At 34.4% G+C, this 21,682-nt stretch overlaps 1 protein-coding gene across 8 annotated transcripts in view; it reads right to left on the reverse strand.

Annotated features, from left to right (window-relative positions):
- Positions 1 to 21,682, reverse strand: part of DLG2 (discs, large homolog 2 (Drosophila)) — a 1,159,995-nt gene that overhangs the window by 438,899 nt on the left and 699,414 nt on the right. For 4 of the 8 annotated variants that reach the window (XM_012725350.1, XM_012725354.1, XM_012725351.1 and 1 more), the window contains 3 exons: positions 20,968 to 21,112; positions 18,233 to 18,371; positions 7,726 to 7,809 (listed from right to left, as the gene is read on the reverse strand). In XM_012725350.1, the coding sequence (XP_012580804.1) occupies positions 7,726 to 7,809; positions 18,233 to 18,371; positions 20,968 to 21,112 (368 nt within the window). The remainder of the gene's footprint in view (positions 1 to 7,725; positions 7,810 to 18,232; positions 18,372 to 20,967; positions 21,113 to 21,682) is intronic. The other 4 variants (XM_012725352.1, XM_012725353.1, XM_004683250.2 and 1 more) reach the window with 1 other exon arrangement.

The following is a 21,682-nucleotide window of genomic DNA, read 5'->3' on the forward strand; positions in this document are numbered from 1 at the left end:
GATTTTTATTTTAAATGAGTGGAACAAAGAAGGAAAGTCTTCAGCATAAATTCAAACTCATGTCCCACTACATAAAAACTACATAATTTGGACAGTTTGTTTATAACCTCTTTGCTTCGGTTTCTTTTCCTGTGAGCAGGAACATCATATACCTTTTAGGGCCACTAAATATATGAAATGATGCTTAAATTGCATTTAGAAGACGCCTGGCAAGGGCTCAGTAAAAGTCAGGGCTGCCACAGGTATCTTGTCAAGAATATGACAGTTGGCCAACTGTTTGAAGATTCACCTCATGCTACTTTTCTGGAATAAATTCATTCTTAAGAAATGATTTATTCTTATGAATGACAAAAACATCTTTTTGGTCATGCCCAGGGTTTTCAGAAACAGGAAATCAAATAAGCTAAGTTTGAAATTTTTAGTATACAGTGAATAATTTTAATATAAATATGCTAACATTGCATGAAGCATATTAATACTAAGAAGCTACCTATTGTCTATCATTATTTAAATTGGGTGTTTAAATTCAGCATTTTCTAGCCATATTATTCTATATGACAGTCAGCTGGCCCTGTTGCCTTGCAAGCTTTTTTTTTGTTGTTGTGAGTACTCTGCCTTTGGCATTAAGTTGACATTACATTATAATTTACTTGTGATAATGGCTCTCCTTTTAGTTTCTTCTGTTCCTTTATGTCAGCAAATTTCATTTATTTATGCATTCCTAGCACTCACTATGTTTATATCTGTGCCCAAATTCATAACTATACCCAAAATCTATACATGTACATGCAGCCGTTATTTTTAATTACAAATTAATCATGCATTATTAGGCTGCTGTTTTATATTTAAATTCTCCACTGCCTATTCAACATCCTTTCTAGTCTGTACACATCACACTATATATCTTTCTCTCATAGCTGTAAAGACTTTTTATCTACACCAGGGAAGTTGATATAAATTATAGAACTTTCTGAGCCAGAAATCCTACTTTCAGGAATTTGTCCTATGAAACTTGGCATAATAGGTATATATTAGATGCTGCTGCCACAAAGTTTGCAAAGAAAGGCTCTGGAAAAAACATACATACTCTTCAGTACTAGACAGACATGTAGCCAGTAAACATAGTGTAAGTAAATTCTATGACCTGGAAGGATATTCGCAGTATATCACTTAGTGAAGAAAACAGGTTAAATAGTACATAGGCAGCTTAATACAAGTTTTGTAAAAAGTAAAATGTGATTGCAATTTCATGGAATATATAATAAGGGAAAAAAGACTTCAGAAGCATATGTCAGGGAATTTGCTGAATATCATTTCTGGGAAATATGTCTACATAAAATGTTTAATTTCTCTCAATATTGCATATTTTTAAAATGACATTTACATTACATTAAAAACTGCTCATCATATAAGCTGACAAGAAGAAATACAAAATAAATCTGCTTTTAATTTATGCTGCCAACTTTGTGAGAATATCTCTGGGTATCTATATGTGTAAATCGGAATGTTATGAAATATTAACAACGCTTTCTCTGAGTGGTGAGATTATAAGTGATTTTCATTTCCTTAATTGTGTTTTCTTGTGTCTTATTTATTTCTTACACATAGAGTGGTGATACCAGATAGGAAAACCCCAATATTACCTCCATTAAAAATAAGTAAATAAGTAAATAAATAATATTTCTATCTACATACAGATATTTTCACTTCAAAGGTCTATTAGTGATTTGTATTGGGTCTCATTCAGTCTCTCCAAATCTCCACATCCTCAAGCAACTGAGACATGGAAAATATAAATTTTTAAATTATATTACCTTGCATCTAGTTGTTTTATAATAACAAGCAAATTTTATTGTGATGTAATATGCTCAGGAACTAATAAGATATTATGAGTGACAATGCAGAATTATGAACAACTGGTAAAGACTAACACAACTGTTTAACTGACATCACCATTTTTGCTATTTACATCTGAAGTTACAGAATTGTAGGTATGCAAATATATTGCTCTTAAGAAGATTCTAGTTAAAGCTTAGTCTATTAGTCTATTTCAGGGAAATAATGTACTAGTTAATTTTTTTTTTTTTTTTAAAAAAGAAGAAAAAGAAAATTAAAAACAATGCAAGCCTTTTTTTTATTAATGAATCTACTCATTTAACATATTTACTACACTTAGAAACATACTGGTTGGATATGAATATAGTAAAAGACTATACAATTCTGCCCCCAAGATCTAGGCATGAACGCTATTCCACCAATTACTCAGCTGGGTCTCTCTATGATGCAACTTAAATTGTCTGAATCTTGGCTGTCTGATCTAGGAGATGGCTTATTGGATATATCTTCCAAGTCTACTCTGAGATTAAATGAGAGACTACATGCAAAGCCTTACTGAATCACTACCATATAATAGATACTTAGTAATTCACCATTTTTTATGTACCAGAAACATATGTACCTAGATGATGTAGAAAATAACAGTGTGATTTAGTTATCACTTTGTCTTGGTGATAGGATATGTATGTGAGAGAGATTCAACTGAAGAGAAACTGATATCCAGCAGGGAGAACTTCATGAGGTGGTACCCTTGGTGATTGGCCAGGAAAAGTGGTGAGATTTGAACATGGAAATTGAAGACAGAAATGGCTCAGGGAAGTTGTGTGTTTTCCTTGAGGATGATGCAAGTACAGGTAAGGAAGCAAGAGAAGTCAGTTATCTGGTAAGTTTGGTTGAAACATGGAGGCAGGTCAGGGAGAAGGCAAAGATATGTCTGGAAATGTGGCAATGCCAAGCATATGAACCTATTACAGCAAAACTTCCATTTAATAGAAAAAAATGCTTCTTCAGATCTTGGGGACAGTATGAAGGTTAGGAATATTTGAATAATTTTCAAATATTTAATCTTCTAGGTGGTTAAACACACACCTTCCTTTGCCCAGCTCTACTACATATTAGCTGTGCAAATTTAGACAAGTTATTAATATTTTTTTTATTTTCGGTCCTATAAAATTTTGACAGATAGCATATTATAAAAATTAATAAAAAAGTATATATCCACATAACTTATCAGAATGCTTGGCATTGGCAGATCTCAGTTAGTATTAATATTTTCCCCAATGCCTCCAGTTATTCTTCTCATTTCCCAAAGTACTTCTCCCTCCTTGCCAAACACATTTTGGAGATAATCACACCGATGGCCTTCCTGTCTGTCCTCTGAGGAGGTTTAAATAAGTTCTCTCCTTATATGTTACTGGACAAAGTATTTCCAGCAGGTTGACTGGTAATCACACAGGAATCAGAGATGATTGACAGTGAAGTCTATCTCTGATCTAGGATTCATGGCCTATGTCAATGATCTAGAGGAGACCGCTGTTGTGGAGCTCTTAACCGGACCATTATATCCAGTAGAAGTCAAAGACGCTATTTCATGAAATACCGGAATGAAAACACAGTGATAATAAAACCAGATGGAGGATGTTTTTCTTTTCTTTTTTTAAGCCTATCAATAGAGTGGAGTCATCCATCTACCATGTCTATCTAATCCAGAATAGATATAGCAGATGGGAGAAATTTTAGAAAGATTAATTTTGATCACAACTAAAATGGATACTAAGTAGCAAAAACTGCATGAGGATCATAATAAAAACAGACATTGCAAAGACATGGTCACAACGGGAAAGAGTCAGTGGAATCCATAGGCTTGTATCACAAGTCAAACTCTCACTCAGCTCCTAGTACCTGCAAAGCAGCATGGTGGAGTGAGAGTAAAATCTTCTCTTTTGTATCTACATAAAATTTTCTATAAAAAACTATGGGGTCTGTCTGAATTCTGGAACTGGGATTTTCTTTGTGCAGTGGGGTAGTAAAGGAAAGGAGCTGAGTATAAAGTCATTGTAATAATGGAGCATCCCCAAATTTCTCACTCACTGCTGGGTCATAATACATCATTACCTTTAATTTTTATATAAATAAACTTTTCCAGTGGATATGAGCTAAAGCTTTTGGGTAAGGGAATTGAAGTATAGAGAGGATACAGTGATACAGATGAGAGAGAGGTCAAGCTAATTTGAATGCAGGTCACTTAGACTCTGGTTTACTATGTAATACTTTACTGAAGGAAAGAAGGTGGCAAAACATAAAGTGAAATAAAATTTGCTAACAGTGTATGTGGAATTTGTGTTCATCAGGATCACTAGGTTCCTATGAGGAACATCTAGTCACACAACAGTTCAAGGGAATTATGTAGTAGCCAGTTACAGGTGTGGAAATTGGATTAGAATTCTCTACCCACCTGTCCACTACCTCTACTTTTTGACTTTGGCATCTAGCCATAGATAGGACCATGATATAATCAACATCATCTCCTGGCTCTCACAGGCTTTTGCTTAAAAGACGTCTGGTCTGATATAACAGGGGCATAGAAAATTTAAGGAATGTAGAATTACCTGAAATATTTTATAAAAAGAGTTGTTTCAACAAAGAAAGGGAGGATTAGAAAATAGAATATTTCTGACTTGCACTAAGATAAGCTGCTTTTCTCAAGGGGGAGGTATGATTATTGATACGTATTAGAGTATTGTGATTTGAATTTGTTGCATTTTTTTTTTTTGGTCCCCAAGTTTGAAGTCTACAATTAATTAAACCTCTCCATCCCCTTGGTTCACTAAAGATTGACACAAATGGGAGAGTAGAATTTTCCTAAAGAAACTCTCTGGAGGTTTTCTGTTCTTCAAAAGTATGAGCTCCTATAGGATTGATGTTCAGAGAGGAATTTAGGACAAGAAACAGACAACAGACACATTTTCAAAGTGCATATATTTAAAGGAAGTAAAAACACTGTAACATAGTGGGCTATAGTGAAGGACTGTGGGAATTTCCTTTGTCAGAGTGCCACAGTGACTTCATGTGGGGGGTGGTGGGTGTGGATTTTTATACTGTCAAAGCACAAACAGTGGTACTTCAATAACAATAACTGAATTTTTTAAATAAAAATAAGTTAAATAAATATATGTTTGTGGAGTAAAATATATACTTGTTACAGGTGTTTTTAAATAACTACGATTTTAATGATTAAGTCTAAGCAACATTAGGCAAATTCTGTGTTTAGTATCTCTTAGGAACAATGCACTTTCTTTGAATATACCACCAGTATGTCAGGAGTGTAGGGTCATTAAATGTTTTTACAAAGATTTTCACATAAGAGAGAGGTCTTCTTGTTTGCTTCTAATGTGCTCCATTTTGCCTTGATCTGGTGACACCATTTTTCAAATTCAAAGAGAATTTAAAGCAGTGGTTTCCAAAACAGCTTATGCATCAGAACCATCTGTGAGGATTTTTGTTTCACTTTTAATACTAATGTTTCAGTCCTACCCAATACCAGGACACCCAGAATTCCTAGGCCTGGGGAAAGGTTCAGAACTCTGTGTTGACAAATGCTTCACAAGTGGGTTATCAGAGTTTAGAGTTACAGTTAACACCAATCTAAATTTAGAGCAGTTTTTTTTTTTAAGGCATGAATTAGTCACTTATTTTAATTGCACTATCTCTTTCAGTGCTATAGAACACAAGTACTGTCCTAAATTCTTTTTGGCTGGCAAAGAAGCAGCCAAAAATGTTAATATTGTGGAGTACAATTATTGAGCTCTTTTGTCAAGGACAGGTTTAAAATGCTACCCTTTCTTACTTTATCAGTAATAAATAAAGTAAGTTAAGGAATTAAATTTTGGAAGCAATTTTAATGGAGATTCCTGTTATAGAAAACAACGATGGTTCTGGGGAAGATCCTGTATGCTTTAGACAGGTAGAGCAAATTATTATTACAAGTTCCTTACACCTACAATTCCTACCCCATACTCAAGGCTTTTCAGTTTATCATAACTTCAATAGAGCAACATTCAGCATTATGTAACTGGGATAGATATCGTATGTGATGTTCACCATTCTAGGTCAAAAGCTACCCTCAGGGCCTAGGAAGCATTGTGATAGATGTTACAATGCAAACAATTAATTTCAGTACTCAAAAAATGAAGATATGCAAAAGAAAATGCACTACATCTATTTAAAAAGATTTATGATGCCTGTATAATAATGTGAGTATTTGGGAAGTTACATTTATATTAATATCATTGACTTTTTAGAGTCATTAAGTTAAAAATCAATTTCTTTATCACTTAATCATTCCTTTTTACATGACCTTTATAGTTAGCCTTGTTTTTACTTGGAATCTTCTTACTTGGGATCTACATAGGTTTTTAAAAGGCATTGAAATATGAAGGAAAATCACAAAATCAATACAAAGTTTCAGAATCTTCACTGTAAGTGCACATATAGTTAAATCTAAGTTTTATTGGGCTAGTTGGAAACATAGTTACCTTCAATCATTTCCTAATCTCATTCCACCTTGTTCTTCACAAACAGGCCTATAATTACCACATTGTCTTTTTCTAGACATTAAGACTAGCAATAATAATAGTAACAACAATGACAGTCATAACAATAGCTAACCTGAATACCACTTGTTTTGTGTTCCATGCTGTTGAAAATACTTTATATAGATTATGTCATTAATAAGAAACAGGTACAAAGAGGTTACCAGGGCAAACAAGTAAAATGTAGTCAACCCAGAGTTATTTTGACTCCATAATCTTGTTTTTAATCAAGATGTTATCTCGCTTCTAGATTCTGGGTTTGTCACTAAATTTCTACCAGTGATAGGGAAAATTATAAAATCTCCATCATTGAAAATTCACAATATGTTAAAAATATATATGTTCCTGCCCAATTTTTAATGCCCTTACAGAACTTAAATGAGAAATAGCGAAGTATATGCACAGTACCACAAATGTTTCTAAGGGTTTACTAATACTCATATAAATTCACAGTAAGACCGCACATAATTGGCTTTGAATCCTCTGGCTATTACATATATTTAAGATGGTTCATTCTGCCTTCATCCCCTGTCTCAAGATGGTACATGAGACTTTACGAGAAACCAGGGAGAACAGAAACATTAAAAAAAAAAAAAAATCACAGGACTCCACTGGATCTATTGACCCCATTTCCATTACGATGTAGTCTATGTAAAAAAGGGCTCACAGAGCTATACTTTAAGGTCAATCTCAACTTTAAAAATATAGGATGAGGGCTAATATTTAAATGTTTCTACATAGAGGCATATGCACTTACAGGAAGTGCTATGTTCTTTCAGTGAGAACTAAAATGTTCCTTAAGGAAACCATATGGGATCTTTTGCTAGTTGGAATGACAGGCATTAAGAACTGATACCATCCCTCTCCCACCCATCTGGTTCTGCACAATCCAGAAAACCTCTCCTTTTCCTGATAAAAGCTGTCTGCCTCCCAGGAACATGTAAGTGTTACGGGGAGAGGCAATTAGGTAAAACTTCCTATCTATATTTAAGAACAAAAGAAAAATCAGAGATTAATGAAGGACAGAGGAGATGCTGAAAATCTTAAGAATAATAATGCCACCCATATGATACCGCAAAAAGAAGATATGGCTAGAATTCTGGTTCTGTTATATACCAGCTCTAAGACCTTTAATAACATGGTCAAGGGCATCAAACTTGGAGGTAGAATGACCGTTCAGATCCCAGCTTTGGATAATTCCTGGGTTCCCAATGACTAATCAACTTGACATTTGGTTGCCTTAGACAACTGCACATTTAACATTTCTAGAAACAGGCTCATGATGGTTGTCCCCTACCTGTCCTTCCATAGTCGTTCCCTTCTTAGCATTGACAGCTCCATTCTGCTGCTGCTCAGGCCACAGAACCTTGGGTCAGTCTCCCTGTAGTTTAAAGATATTACTCTATTATCATCTGACTTGCATTCATTCTGACAAGAAATTTATTTTTATTACATTCTTTTCTTCGTAATGTCTGGGAATGGGTGAGATTCTTAGACCAATATGACCCTAATTTTCATGAAATGTTAACATTTTGGCTATTGGTAGCACAGATAACTAGAATTTTTCAGTCTTTATAGTTCATTCAGGTAGGCTCTAGTGTTACGTCCTAAAGTTTGTAATTATTTCTTCTGAAGAGATTATTGTAACAATAAGTCTTCATTTCAGACACTATTTTACATTATTCAGTGCTTCATTTGGGTTTATTTCATGTAGCACTCATTTCTCACTCTTCCTTCACATTTCATTTTTACTTTTCTGAGAGAATGACCACATTTGTTACAGTTATTATTATTTTTTTTTTAAAATTACCTTTCTGTCAGTCCCTTATTAAGTGTCATTCATGGGTCTCCTTATTTTAGTTGAAATTTCCCTTGATTTTAGGGTTATATTTTTCTATAATATGGCAAACTGGTGACACATTATCAAGAGTTTCTGTATGGAAATGTTAAATGTGTGATGTCTATAAGACAACAAAATGAGACATTGATTAGGTAGTAGGGTCAGGACATTTATCTAAAAGAAACATAAAATCCAGAAATGAGGTCAAATTCTATAAGCATTATCTGCAATAAGGAAATCTGAGAAACAACCTATATTTCTAATAATGGGAAGACAGGTAAATAGATTATAGGTCTTCTATATATTATTCAGCTACCAAAAATATGATTTTGAGATTTTTAAGAATTTGAGAAAATATATGATATAATGTTATTATATTTAAAAAGTGAAAAACAGCTTTACTGTAAAATGACAGTATGGTTCAAACTATATCAACTAACTGGAAAAAGCCTAAAGGAAATGCATCAGTTATTAGTAATTATCTCTCAGTGCTGTTGATAATAATTATTATTAGCTTTATTTTATATTTTATACCTTTTCTACAAGTATATATTACTTTTATAGTTATGGAAAATAAAGTGATATACATAAAATATGTTGGAAAGAAAATATTAAAGAGGGCTATAAGGCAATAAAAGAGAGAAGAAATGGATATAAAGATTGCAAAGGATCTCTGGGAAAATGTATGAAGGCAGTATTTTAAGATTTTTACCCATATATAGCATGACTCATTACATAGATTAGTGAAGTTACCTGAAAACCAAAATCATTTCAAACTTTGAAAATCATGCTGATAATATTAAAGAATATACATCTTCAGAATAAAATATCTGCATCCCACAATTTTCTTATCTTTTGTTGCCAATTATTAATATTAATATAACTTCAACACAGCAATCAATGACATAGAAGACAGCAGAAAGACACTGAGGATTTCAGTGTTACCACAGATTATTTTCAAAGTATACACCCACATGTAAAAAAACCTGAGAATCAGCGATTTCCTTCTATTTCTTAATTGAGACACAGATTAAACAATAAACTCCTACAGCTATAGGACATATGTCTACTCTCTTTGAAATTAATATAGTCCCCTTTCAGCGCCACACAGATAAGGCACATTATGTTGGTAATAGTAGTCAAATATCACATGTGAGAATAGGGGATCAATTCATCACTGATGACTTCTACAGTCATCAGATTCTCCACTTCCCACAACTAAACCCATTTTAGTTTAGCATTAATTTAATAATTACCCATTTGAATTTTATATCTATAAATAGCTACAGATGTGTTGTAACTAATTTCCATAAATTTATAAGTCTTAATGTTGTTGTGTGTTTGTCTAGCTAATTTATGAGCAAATGATATGTCAATAAAAAATCTCTAAAGACCCTCACTACTGTTTCATTTTTGCTAATATTAAATTCATTTTCCTGACAGCAAATAGCAGTTTAACATGTTTCCTAATATATATTTGGATATATTACTTTCATTAAAACTTGTCAGTGTCCACATTAGCATAGCTACTCTCTATATTTCCAACAGGATAGCTTTACCAATCAAGCCTCATGGCTTGCATAAATAAACCAAAATAGTTATATGAACTCAGCATCAATAAAGAGAAAACCCCCCTTGAGGCTTCCACTTAATGGCCTATCCTCCATCTGTTACTACTTTTGCCTCACTCCGTAATAATTCCCATTATTACACTTTGATTCAAAGAGACAAGGTAGCACCAGGTTCCATTTTGGATAAATTAGGCCTGCAGTACATAGCAAAACAGGTAACTCAAGAGACACTGCTTATACATCTTTGATTTGGTTGTTTTATAATGCACTTCATAAAAGCTATTAGGAGTCTAATGCCATGTTTTACAGATTATTTTTTTAAGGGAAAACTACACAGTCATCGTTGTGAGTCTTTATTAACAAAAGAAGCAGAATAAGAAATTATACATAGGACAAGTCAGATTGATAGAATTTGTTTTCATCATAATTGGTTGTACTGAATTATATTATCAGTACAGGTGGTACCTGATAGTTGCTCTAGTCATAAAAAAAAGACCCTCTTTAATAAAGCATTGAAACTATCTGCATTTATATAAAAAATGTTGTTCTGGGCCCTCCCTGGTGGCACAGTGGGGTAAAGCACAGCGCTGAGAATCTAAGGCCACTTCCGCATGAGTTCGATTCCTGCCTGCCCCTGAGGTGACCACATGGCGTGGCAGACCTCTCCTGAACTGCCCGCTGCTCCCCTCAGCAGTGTACTTCGTCCATCTCCCTGTTCTGTTCCCCACTCTGTCTCTGGTGAAGCCTCTCACCACCCCTGAGCCTCTGGTCTGTACCCCAGTTCTGTATGCACAAATAAATAAATCTTTAAAAAATAAATGTTGTTCTAATGTTCTCTGAAAGACAAGTACATTGTGTGTATGTGTATTTAAGTATTCAGATCATATTTGATCAATTATATAATATTGTCAGCTACATTTCTATTCCATGGAGGATATTTACCAAAATATAATTTTACTATTAGTGTAGTTGATCTAGAATCCTTTTTAAAAATACATCAGTATTTAATACCTAAAGATTATTATGTAAATATTTTACATGTATTAATTCAGTTTATTATTCCAGTTAAAAAGTATTATTCTGGTCTTTTGATGAGTCAAATAACTGAAATGGAGGGCAGTCAAGGTCATACAGGTAGGGAGTGGTCAAAGTGGGACCCTAAGCAAAGTGGTTCTAGGCCTGTGCTCCTTTTCTATTCAGGGTCAGTTGTCTAATTAGAGCACACATAGTTCTTCCCTACTATTCTTGGTTTCTTTGTGTCAAAAGATGAAATTTCCAGCTCATCTAGCACAAGGGGTTAAGTAGCTGCAGCCACTGCAGTTCAATCCCTGGCCAAGTAGCTAGTCCACATGGCACAGCAGACCTCTATTCTCTCACCTGTTGCTCCCCTCAGCAGTGCATTTCAGTAGTTCCACCTGTTATGCTCCTCACTCTATCTCTGGCGAATCCTTTCAACCCCCACACCTCTGGCCTGCACCCCTGTTCTTGTATGCATAAAGATGTCTTTAAAAAAAAGACGGTAAGAAAATGTTCACAATTTTCTTTGATAGAAGATGTCAAATACTTTGAAACCCTCTCCCCAATGGAGATTATAAGGCTTGACCCATTATTAATGGATTGTTTATATAATGTAAAATGAATAACTGACAAGTTTCTGTCATTTACTCAGGGCTTCTCAAACTTGAGTACTTGTACACTGGGAGTTTCTGGTATTTCCAGGGACTGAGTATCCCCAGAAAAACCTTCTGGTATGACAAATTTACTGTGGGAACTTGGGTAAAGATATTTTTTCACAATCAAAATATCTCTACATTTAAGTGACAAACAATATTTGTCAAACTTTATAGAAAATACAAGATTTTGTATGTCTTGTGGATGAACAGCAAGTTTCATGTTCTGCCTCAGATATGAAGGAGAACAATTTCATTTTTAAAGACCTCAGGGGATGTGAGTAGAAACATGAGAAACAGAGGTTTAGTCTTTAACTAAACAGATCCACAAAGTTAAACACCAAGATAAAAGCAATCAGTAATAGTGGCAAACACATATTTTATTTCTAAGTGATTATTCCATGGGTGGTCAAAAAAGTATAGAAAAGGTCAGTAGTCAAACAGGCCTGGCCTGGCTGTAGAGCACTGATCATTGACTTAGCACCAAAGTATATTTTGATTCTTCCAGTACTTTACTGCAAGCCCTTCTCCATTCTGACTGTCAGAATCTCCCCTCATTTCTTAAATGGTTCTATTTCTGCATATGTCTTAAACATAAATTGGATTCTTTCATTCTCCTAGTTAGTGGTCTTCAGTGAATTCTCAATGCACTTAAGATGAAGCCTACATTCTACATCAATTCTTACAAAGTCCTAAGTCATCTTGCTGCTGACTGCCCCCACCTAACTTTTTGGCAGGTTCCCATTAATTAATTCATCTGTTCCAGCAAAGCTAGACTTCCTTATATTCCTGGAACACACTAATTTTTTTCCTGCTTCAGCAACTATAGCATTGCTATTCTTTCTTCCTAGAATGTTCTTTCCGGTTGTTATTTTGCCACTTTATTTAGGTCTAAGCTCATGTGCTATTCCTATTTTAATACTTTCCCCCCCCCCACCCCAAACTGCTTATTGCATGATCCCTATTATTTTCTTTATATTCTTATCACTAAATTAGTTTAGTCCACTTCACACACTAGAATGTAAACTCCATGAGGAATGGGGATGTATCTGATTAGTTCACCACCCTGGTTTTGTTGCTAATAATCTGCATAGCACATAGTAACAACTGACTAACCACAGAATGAAGAAACTAATGCTAAAACAAACAACTGAAATATATTTCAAATACGATGACCAGTAAGTTAGTGTCTATAATTTGAGAAAGATTCTAGTCCCATGGGTTCATAGCTATTTAGTGACAAGAGAGTGAAATTAGAGAATATCAGAGTCACAAGGAGTGGTCCTAGAAGGCTTTTGGAGATAGGAAATCTTTCTTGAGATTTTATTCAGCTTATGCTTTTGATCAACTGAATAATATGAGCATACGCAGTATAGAGCCAATCAGAAAGACACCTAAGTTCTCAGTCAGCTGGTCTCGAGTTTCTATCACTGAGATATCTTTCACAGTTATACTTTAGGTTCTCAAATTGCATAGTGATGTTACCACATCCATAACTTGGGAAAGTAAGTCCCCACACCTTTGAAAGAGCAGTTTTATTTTAAATCTCTCTCTCTCTCTCTCTCTTTTTTTTTTTTGCTTCATTCAATGATTTGTTTATCTTCTGAATACTTTTTTTTATTCAGAATATTATGTTTGGGGTGGGGGAAACATTATTAAAATAGGATATAGGAATTTCTGTCCCAGGAGATAGCACATTAGCTTAGACCTAAATAAAGAGAAGAGGCAAATTTATGAATATTTTTTATTCATTTATAAATAAATGCCCTTTCTTCTTTTTTTTTTTTTAAGGTTTATTTATTTATTCATACAGAACTGGAGTACAAACCAGAGGTTCAGGGGCAGTGAGAGGATTCACTACAGACAGAGTGGAAGCAGAACAGGCAGACTGGCCGAAATACACCGCTGAGGTGAACAGTAGGCAGGTCAGGAGAGGTCTGCTATGCCATGTGGATCACCTCCAGGGCCTGGGATCGAACTCACACTGAAGTGGCTGAGACTAGCTTGCCGTGCTGAGTCATAACCTGTTGTGCCACCAGGGAGGGCTTATCTTTTGAATATTTAACCAGATGGTGAGAGTGTGTGTGGTTTTGTACCTCTTCTGAGTGACTTTTGAGAAGACGTGAACCAGGAGAGGCAGAATCTATGCTTGTGGGTAATAGTCAAAATAAGTATTACTCACTGTTGATCACTGATAGTAACTTTTTGTAACCGTTACTTTTATTTATTCCATCTTCCCACAGCTACCCACATGAACATCAGCTTAAAGAAACAGAATAAAGTACTAGATTGGCTATTCACAGGCTTGCATTCTAATCGGATGTCATCACTTACAAGTTAAGGGACATTGGGAACTTCAAAAAAAAAAAAAATTCTGGTTCTTGTGGTCCTTACCATCAAACAGATGAAAATTAGACTCTATATTAACTTATTGCCTGTCCAACTCTGATAGTCTTTAATTTTCTGAACTAAGGGAAATGTCAGCATTATTTCAACAGTTTTGCTTTCCAAAAGTCAGAGACTATATACTTTACAATGAATAAATACTGATTTATAAAGGACTCAGGTTTTCTACTAGGAAAATTTCATCCAAGTTTATGTTCCCTTTCTCTAAGTTAATGGAAAAGCAAACTTTCTCAGTTTCCTCAGGTATACATTGCCTTAAATAATAAAAGACAGGTTTTCAAAAGAGTCAAAGTCATTATAAAATTCTTGTAATCAAAACTGATTTAAAATTATGACTTTATTTCCCTGAGTAAATAGAAGAAAATAGAAAACTATTTCTTACAATATAGGAACAACAAGTACATGGAATAAAAGGTTTCCAATTTGATATGATTTTTTAAGTTGATGAAAACTTTGCATTTCACAGAAATATTTTCCTCAGCTCAAGATTAATCCCATTACTAGAGATCCAATCCTTTGATATACTATTTTAGGAAAAATTAAAGTTAGGCTCCAATATAAGCTACTATATCACTTTAGGACTATAATAAATTTAAATAGTCCTCTGAAGGTGATATATTTCACATATATAAACATTAAAAACCTAACAATTTCATGAAGAAATGAGAGTTTTGTTTTTTTTTTTTAAACAAATTTGCTGATGAGAAAAACCAGGTTTATGGCAGAAATGACTGGTTCAAAATCAAATGACTTTAAATGCGAGCACTGGGTTTAGAACTCTATCTCCTGCTAAAAGCCCAGTCCTTTTTGTTCAACATTTCCCCATGCAAAGAGATTGTACATGACTACGGAGAAAAAGAATGTGGAGAAGACTTTGAGGACAGACCAGACCTCAAATATTGACTCTGTTATTTGCTTGCTGTTTGACATAAGGTAATTACTAAAATGCTAAAAGCATTTTTGTTATCTGTAAAAATCAAGAATACAAATCTCACATAAATACAGTAGGGGTTAACAACATAAAATACTGTGGTATTAATGGCAATATTTTTGCTTTTATTGCTCTGTATTTTTGACTTTATAATGAGGTTGCATGTGAGGGAAAGGACAGGAATATAAAGATACCTTAAAAGGTAGATACCATTTTCTTTTATGAGGTTTATATTTCTAGTTGTGGTAGTTGTTTTCATTTTATTCTATTTCACATTCTTCCTTAAGTGTTTATGTGCTATTCTTTACTACAAAAGTCCTTTTTAATCTCAATTTTAACCAGTGTCTCCATATTTGCTTGATTTCAAACTCTGCAGTTAATCCCTTTCTAACTTTCTTTGATGCCATAGGCTATCTATGTGACATTCACATAAAACTCAGATTCATTTGTAAATGTTTACTAAGTGCCTCCCGAGATGCTAGGGAACCCTGCCAGGGCAACATCAGAATACTTTATAAAACTTAATCTAATTTGTTTCTGTTATTAGTTCCCACACTTTGGGATTTTAAGGCTACTTACATTTAAAAAAAAATGAAGGTGGATCTAATGTTCCCTACTTTTTATTTTGTAAGTAAAGATACATTAAGTAACTTCCATTGATTACCACAAAATAAATGTAATTTTTGATCCAAAATATGTAATATCAAGATTTTTAAAACAATATACCACTGAACTTCAATTCTCCTTATGTAAAATGTCATAGAGGGAATCTGCATGCTAACAGAACAGGCATTTGGGAATCCATGGTTTATAATAAGTTATGTCCCAATTTGACAGTTCTTAGAGATGTTGTTTCTTATTCTATTTTGTATTCTCATGTATTGCTACTATCTAGTAAGGAATATTCAGTAACTAATTATGAATGAGGCAATTGAGTTTGCCTCTGAACAAATAGCTGAGACCCATGGGAATCCTAAGGAACAGAGTATCAGGGAAGGAAAACATCAGTGCTTACTGCAGACAGCACTTGAGAGACACTGCAATGGTGAGGCTGCGGGACAGGTGTACACGTGTGTGTGTGTGTTTATGTGTGTGTAAACTGATAGAATTTTACTTCACAAGTTTGTACCAGCCATTCAGAAGATTTTATACAGCATTATTAGTAAGACTCCTAAATCTGCCAGGGTACAAAGGTGGAAGGGCTAAGAAGATACATCTCAATAGAGCAAGAAATGAACTCTTTCATCTGTAAAACATTCCATGTTGCATCTTAGATAAAGAATTATAATAAATGTGGTAACTGTGAATAGATAAAATTAATTTAACATTGATTATGCTTTTGCCATGGATTTTCTCACTTTAGCATTACCAACTGGTTAGGTAGATTTGATTAGTATATCCATTACATAGATTGTGGCTTTCAGGTTTTGCCCAGAGTCACACAGTTAACCAATGGTAGAAGTAGGTCTCAAGTTTAATCTAATTGCCTTTACAGTTTACAAAAACTTGATATCCCTTTAGAGCTCTTCTTGAGTCCTTTTCTAATATGAACACAGTTTTCTATGATTTGATTTTCATTTTAAAAGTCAGGAGGAAACAGTATTTCTTCACAGCCAGAATTTTACAGCAAAGTATTCTGCTGTGTCCAAGCTTTTGAACATCACTGAGTTTTAATTCTACGTATTTAAATTGGATATGAAAGTACTTCTTTCTGTTTTGGGGAGGATTAAGTGGGTAGTGTATGCAAAACAGTAAGAACCCAGGATTATAAAGGGATTCTAGTAAATGTTAATTCACTATCAGGCCTAATAAAATTAAATGACACTTTTCAAATTAAAACCAAATAAAATACTAGTGTAGCATAAAAATAAATAGATCATTGTTCTGGAGTGAATAACAGTGCCCATATTTACTCAGTTCTTTTGAGACTCATTTTAACTACAGGCCCAATGATGACAACTTCAGCATAGGAAGTTTATATTTGATTTACACCACAGATGCAAATTTGCAGCATCTAAACATTCTTTTCCTTAGCTAAAGATGTAACAAGCTACTTCAGCAAACCTAACATTGCAAAAATAAGCAGAAAATGCTGTCATTAGAAAAATAGCAAAGGAATAAAAAGGCCAACACATGCAGGGGTACCAGTGAGGAAAGCTAAGCAGCAGGAAGTCTCCTCTTTTGTAAAGGCTGACAGATGACTTCATTAGACGAGCAGGGCATGAAACCAAGAAGGTCAACCTCTGTCATGTTTTACACACAAAAATTTCAACAATTAAATGTGCAAATCTATATGGAATGTGCTCATGGTTAAAGTAGTGTCCACTGAGAAAAACAGGTGTGTATGATATGTAAAGAAAATATGAACTTGTGAAAGCAATGTCAAACTTAACCAGTTGCAGACTGTGCATCTGCCCACATTTGCATGAATATGGGCAATGTTGGAATATGGAGAACGCTGAAAGGATCTGTGGTAGGATGTCATATTGGTCAGTTAAGATTGGGATGCTCTGGAAGAACACTGAAGGGAGATTTCTGATTCTTGAACATCTTTACATTACTTCAAATTCTATGAACATATAATACTTTGGGATAAAATCATTTGAAGACAAAAAGTAAAAATATATATTTCTTATTATTCATCCACCCATTCATTCATTAATTTATTCATTATTACTATTATTCTGTACCAATAAGCATTAATTAAACTGACTTGAGTAAGCTAAGTGTGAACTGTCAGATTGGTCTTTTTCAGAGGTATGTTGACTAAACCATGCTTTACTGTGGGAGTAACAATGTAGTTCTATGTTCTGTCCTAAAATCTTGACCTGTTCCCTTTTGGGTTATGGGATTTATTAAATTCAAACCATTTGGAATTAGTGACACTTTTTTCCTTTCCATTTTAGTTATTGCTCTAGAGAGAGGATAGATTGACTCCTCAATTACACTGAGTTGTAGGTAGATGCTGGTGGCAAGAATATGGAATTTAGTGTCAAAAGAAAAGAATTTCAATCCCGTTATTTTTGCCATTAGATATGCGGTATTATATATTAATCCTTCTAGCACCTCAGTACCGTCTTCTATCCTCTGTAATCATACATAAACCATGACTATAAAGCTGAAATAGAATCAGATATCAAAAGTCTTAATAAATTAAGTGATGTATACTTGTATATTACTATTACTCCAGAAATAAATTGTGATTATTTACATCCTAACAAAGGATAATGACAGGTTCACAAGTAATTTAAGATTTCTACTTGATCAAGACCTTATTAAGTTCAAATGGGGTTCAGCAACTTCAAAGTTACAGCTGACACTCTAGGTAAACTTCCTATCTCCGTGGTGATGATCACAAAGGAAATTAGTCAACAAAAATGTCTCACCTGGTGTAATCATCTTCAACAAGCATGTGCTTTGGAATTGGGGAGTACCTTCCTGGGGATATGGGCGGCAGGGAGGTTTTATATTCTAAAGTGCCATTGTTGCCAGAAAGTAGGTGGTTTTCCATTGGTGGAGAATAAGCTAAAAAATGAAAAAAAAAGAAAAGAAAAGAAAAGAAAAAACTTGTTATGTGGATGATGCAACATGTTATGCTTTTGTTCTGTTTAAAACAGAGAAACATTGCTACATGCAAAGAGGGGATTGTTGTTTGTTACCATATTACATGTTAAAGTATAAAAGTACATGGTGACCTTTACAATTGGAAAGATGTAATAACCATTATAGCTATAAGTCCTACTAGTATAATTAAGTGAAGGAAAGAATGGTAGGAGACACCCATATTTTCAGAACAACAATGAATTTCCTATTGAATAAACATGAGAGTTTTGTGATTCTTAAAGCTCACATTATTTTCACATAATTAATATTCCATCATCTAAAGCAGAATGCTCCTAGAGAGCAAATTCTTGTATACAACTTTTATCTGAAAACATGGTATAATTCCATGCCAGAAACTTACTTTTCTATAGCATTACTCTAATTCAACTCCTTCTGGGGAACAGAAAAAGCCCTCCTAACTGGGTCTCCTGCCCCTCTCTTTCTCTTCAAGTCAATTTTATATTTTGAGAAATTCTGTTGTATCATGTTGTTCTTGTACTAACCAACTACAATTTCTACCACCTATCCCACCTTTAATATTAAAACCTAACCCAGGCCCTCCCTGGTGGCACAGTGGGTTAAAGCACTGCACTAGGAGGCTCAAGCCACTTCCACATGAGCTTGATCCCCGCCTGCCCCGGAGGTGACCACATGGCGTGGCAGACCTCTCCTGGCCCGCCCGCTGCTCCCCTCAGTAGTATACTTCGTTGATCTGCCTGTTCTGCTCCCCACTCTGTCCCTGGTGAATTCTCTCACCTTCCGCATCTCTGGCCTGTACCCCAGTTCTGTATGAATAAAATAAATAAATCTTAAAAAAAAATTAGATTAAAAAAAAATAACCCATTCTTTAAGCAATTTAAATGTTACTATCTTCCTAAAAATTTTTCTGATTTGATTTTCTAAAGACAGATGATATAACATTTACTTGAGTGTCCAAAGTACATTTATTTTAACTCCTCCTATTACATATATATCATATTTTGTCAAATATTGCTGTAACTTACACATCTAAATTAACCTTCTTTGTATTGAAGGTCATGATTGTAAGTCCTCTTTATCCCAAATCTGACCACAGAAGCTGCCCTGTACAAATTGAAATTAACCAGCACATAGTTCATGAACGGATTACAAAGTATTGTTTTCTCCTTTCTCTCCCTTTGACATCGACCTTGTATGTCCTTCATGAAGTGGGTGATGGCACTTTGAGGCTGATTTTTCCAAATTTATTCAGTGTGAAATCTCTGTTAAAAGTTTTCATGTCCTAAGCTAGGTTTATCTCAGCTTGCTTGAAAACAAGAAACATTTGGGGGACAAGTCATTTGAGAATAATCACTAAGAAAAGCATTAGCTACCTAACATAATGGTCAGGTAACAAAATTAATCAACCTTAAATTTCTCACAAGAGAAACATCTAAATCCAAGAGGTTAACTGACTTACTTAAGACCATTTTACTATTTATAATGGCAAGTCCTGAAGACATTCTGAGTTCCCAGTCTTGCAATTGATTTCTCAGCATTTCAGAATCAGCAGGATTATTGATGTTAATAAAATGGTCCCATAAATTCACATCCAAAAAATAAGATGGTGGTAGGTGTTTTGAATTTATGTAAGTTCGAATATATGTCATATTATTCTTTCTTCTTACTTCAGATCTATATAGTAGCCAAATGGAACACAGAGGTTGGTAAAATAGACCAGAGAAAGCATTGTGCTTTTTCCTGAGGCAGAAGATCATGCACTGAATGTGGGAAGTGTGACCCTCAGTTACCATCATCATAACATTCACCTTTATCCACATCTGTCATATAGCCATGGAAATCAGAGGGGGAAAAATCTATATAAAAAGTTTATTAATACATAATCATTTTAATAGTTTCTCAGAAACTATTAATAGGCTGACCTATTAAGAAGAGCAGAAAGCATGGGACTAACAACAATGGACTTGGTGATGACAATTGTTACCCTTGAAGCCCTTACCCATAACCCACATTCACTGCCATATTGACCAATGATTTTCTCTGGTTTCCCCAGCCATATGACAGATTTGCATAAAGGTGAGAGTTATGATGATGGTAATGGAGTATCACAATTCCCACATTCAGTGCACGATCTCTGTCCTCATGAAAGAGCATAGTGCTACCTTTGGCCTATTTTATCAGTTTCTCTTTTCCTTTCAACTACTACATAGATCTGAAGTAAGAAGAAAGAATAATATGACATGAGAACCATCTGCCTTAGGAATTGAGATAGCCTTTAAAACATGTTTTGGCCCTACACCAGTGTAACTGTCTACAACATATATCGTTAAGCTTTTCCATAATGGTGGACCTGTCACTTCATCAGGGTGTCCCACCTTCAGAATATTAGGTAAGACAATGAGAGGGGCAGTGCCGCTGATGTATTTCCACAGGCTGACCAAAACTGTTCATGAAGCAGAAGACTTTGCCAACTTTTTTAGAATTCCAATTTTGCAAACTCGGCCTGTTGCTCAAAAATAACACCAAGAGCAGTACTTACAGTGAGTAATATCAGGTGGACCATAAGGATCAGTCATATAAATGGTAGTAGGTTTGCCAACTTTGAGATAAACTACATCTGACGTGTTCTTTAATATTGCTACCGCCTCTTCATGGGTTACTTCTTCTAAACTGTAGTTGTTTACCTGAAAAGAAAATAAAATTCAAGAGAGTTCAACTAACTTCTGCAGGTGAGAAATATTCAGGCAAGAAGATATATAGAATTATGACCTATTTAAGGGTTAAGTTTCACTGATTATATTCTTGACTCTACATCATATTTTGACGGTACAGGTGTATTAACGGTATCCTTTAGCCAAGAGAGATAAGACACAGTTGCTCATGTTACGCAACAAGGTGGATTCTTCTCTTTTATGTGAAGAGGAGGTATATTATAAGCAGAAATCAGGACATTATTTGTGAAAAAAGAAGGGAGATGCCAAATGAATTCCATATTTTGCTAAGATTTGGGGATCATAAAAGTGACATATATTCATTGAAGAAAAATAAGGTAAATAAAATAGAGGAAAGTAGAAATCATCCATAATCTCTCTATTTGGATATATTTCTTTAAACAATTGTGAACATACCATAAACATTTTTTTTGGAACCTATTTTCCAAATATCAAGTGACTATTCATGTCATGAATATACATGTTCAATAACATCTAATTTGTTTCTAAGTTTTTCTACTATAAATAAGTATGCAGTGGGCT

The sequence above is a fragment of the Condylura cristata genome, unplaced genomic scaffold (assembly GCF_000260355.1).
Source record: "Condylura cristata isolate star-nosed mole 26May11 unplaced genomic scaffold, ConCri1.0 scaffold00015, whole genome shotgun sequence".
NCBI lineage: Eukaryota > Metazoa > Chordata > Mammalia > Eulipotyphla > Talpidae > Condylura > Condylura cristata.